At 31.4% G+C, this 2075-nt stretch overlaps 1 protein-coding gene across 1 annotated transcript; it reads left to right on the top strand.

The window, feature by feature from the left end:
* The first annotated feature begins 6 nt into the window (after positions 1-6).
* On the top strand, positions 7-1796 carry LOC108760582 (uncharacterized). The gene is made up of 2 exons (XM_018506627.1): positions 7-79; positions 330-1796. Coding segments are annotated over exons 1-2 (381 nt in total). The 5' UTR covers positions 7-77; the 3' UTR covers positions 709-1796.
* The last annotated feature ends 279 nt before the right edge of the window (positions 1797-2075 follow it).

Genomic DNA, 2075 nt, shown 5'->3' with positions numbered 1-2075 from the left:
CTGGAGTAGTGCCTTTGCCAGTATCCGGTGATGCTTCACTTGATACAGATGTAGTCCATAGAGCTCTGCCTTCTAATATGTAAGTTTCATCGAGCACAATCCAACAAACTTAATGAATAAAATTTTTATATTTATATTTAACATAAATATATTTATGTAAATATGTTAAAATATAAAAATATCAGATTAAGTAAAATACTATCAGATTCGAATATTTACTTGGTTACTAGTGTGCTTTAAATATATAAAATAAAAATATAGATATTTTAGTATATAAAACATAGCAAATGTGTAATTGTATACTTACAGGTATTATTTTATATTTTCAGGCAAGATATTCTACTCGAGAATGCTGCATTAAAAAAGAAATTGTACAATCTTGAGCAAAGAATAGAAACAGAAGATCAACGCTTTGATCGCAGAATGCATGACCTACTGAAGACAATTTTTACTCCAGGACAAATCAGGCTTTTATTGAATCCAAGACTAAGTAAAACCAAGTGGTCAAACGAAGACATTGCGAATGCAATATCGTTGAAATGTGCGAGCCCAAAGGGATATCGTTATGTGAAAAATGTAATGAAAATACCACTTCCTGGCATGTCAACACTTCGAAGGTGGGCAAACCGAGTTCGTATCGAACCGGGTATTCTTTCGAGTGTACTTAATGTTATGAATGCTAAGAAAACATGCATGCCTCATGTTTAAAAACTAGTAGTACTTTCATTCGATGAAATGTATTTAAGTAATAAAATAAGTATAGAGCGAGAAAAGGAGCTTGATAGCTCCTCATGTTGAGTTTTCAAAAAGGAATTTGCATAAGCAATGCTTCCTTGCAACAATTATTGCAGTATCTCCAGGAAAAATATGACAAATACGATATTTCTTATTTGATAACATATCGCTTGAATCAGGACTTACTCGAACATTTTTTTTCTTTCGTGCGATCATTGGGAGCCACTTACGATCATCCGACTGCTTTAGACTTGCAGTTTCGTATAAAGCGTTTTATTTTAGGTAAACATTCTAGCCAATTGATAATATCGAAACCAAATGTACAAAGTGAAGAAATCTATGAACCTTCCTTCGAATTTTTCGATGATTCGTTGTTAGCAAATATGCAAGTCTCGTCCGTTAATGCAGACGAAACCGATGCCAATAATAACTCAGAATACTGTAATGAATTGTGCGTATGCGAAAACGAGTCCTCTATTTCGCTCGATTTATGTAATTTCACTCCGACTTGCGAAGAAGAACAATTATTGTTATTGTTAGACGAATTAGACTGTAGCGACGTTATGGAAGAAGAGGCTTTGAAATATATAGCAGGGTACGTTGCATTCCGGTTCAAACATAAATATACACTAGGGCTACGTTCCAAAACTTCCTCTCCGAGGAAAATTTTACTCGAAATATATAGTACACGTAACGTATACTATAGCATATAGAGTAAAATCTTCCTCAGAGAGGAAGTTTTGGAATGTACCCTTGGTATAGAAACGAGACATATGGATGTTCCGAGCGATGTAAACAGTTGGCTTCAATTTATTTCACGCGGAAAATGTATATATCCCTCAGAACAGCTGTTGCAAAGTGCAAAAATCGTAAATATGGAATTTGAAAAATTTCACGGTGCGTCCTTGAGAAAGGATACATTTATTTTTCAAAAATTGGCAAGGTTAACGTCATCTAAATTAAACGTCCACATTCCTAAAGAAGTAATATTGTGTCTAATTAGGACTAGAACTTATATAAGATTGAATGAATTAAATAAAGCACTTGCTTCTGAATCCAGAAAAAGGAAAAAGAAAATGTTGAAATTTACTAATAAAAAATGTAAATTGTAAATTAAGTGTTGTTATTTTATATCCATTTGTGTCTTATATTTATTTGTTTTATCATTTAAAAAGCTATTATTTAAAATTTGATTTTTTTTTATTCATTAATTTTTATATTCATTAAATTTTTTGTGTATTTATTTTGTTTTCATTTGAATGTCGAAAGCAGAGTTAGTTGTAAATTTATATCAAATGTTATGTAATATATTTACATATTAACAGAAAATTTTAACATTA

This window comes from Trachymyrmex cornetzi, unplaced genomic scaffold (assembly GCF_001594075.2).
Source record: "Trachymyrmex cornetzi isolate Tcor2-1 unplaced genomic scaffold, Tcor1.1 scaffold2271, whole genome shotgun sequence".
NCBI lineage: Eukaryota > Metazoa > Arthropoda > Insecta > Hymenoptera > Formicidae > Trachymyrmex > Trachymyrmex cornetzi.
Note: the sequence above shows the minus strand (reverse complement) of the source record. Positions and strands in the feature narration are given on the sequence as shown.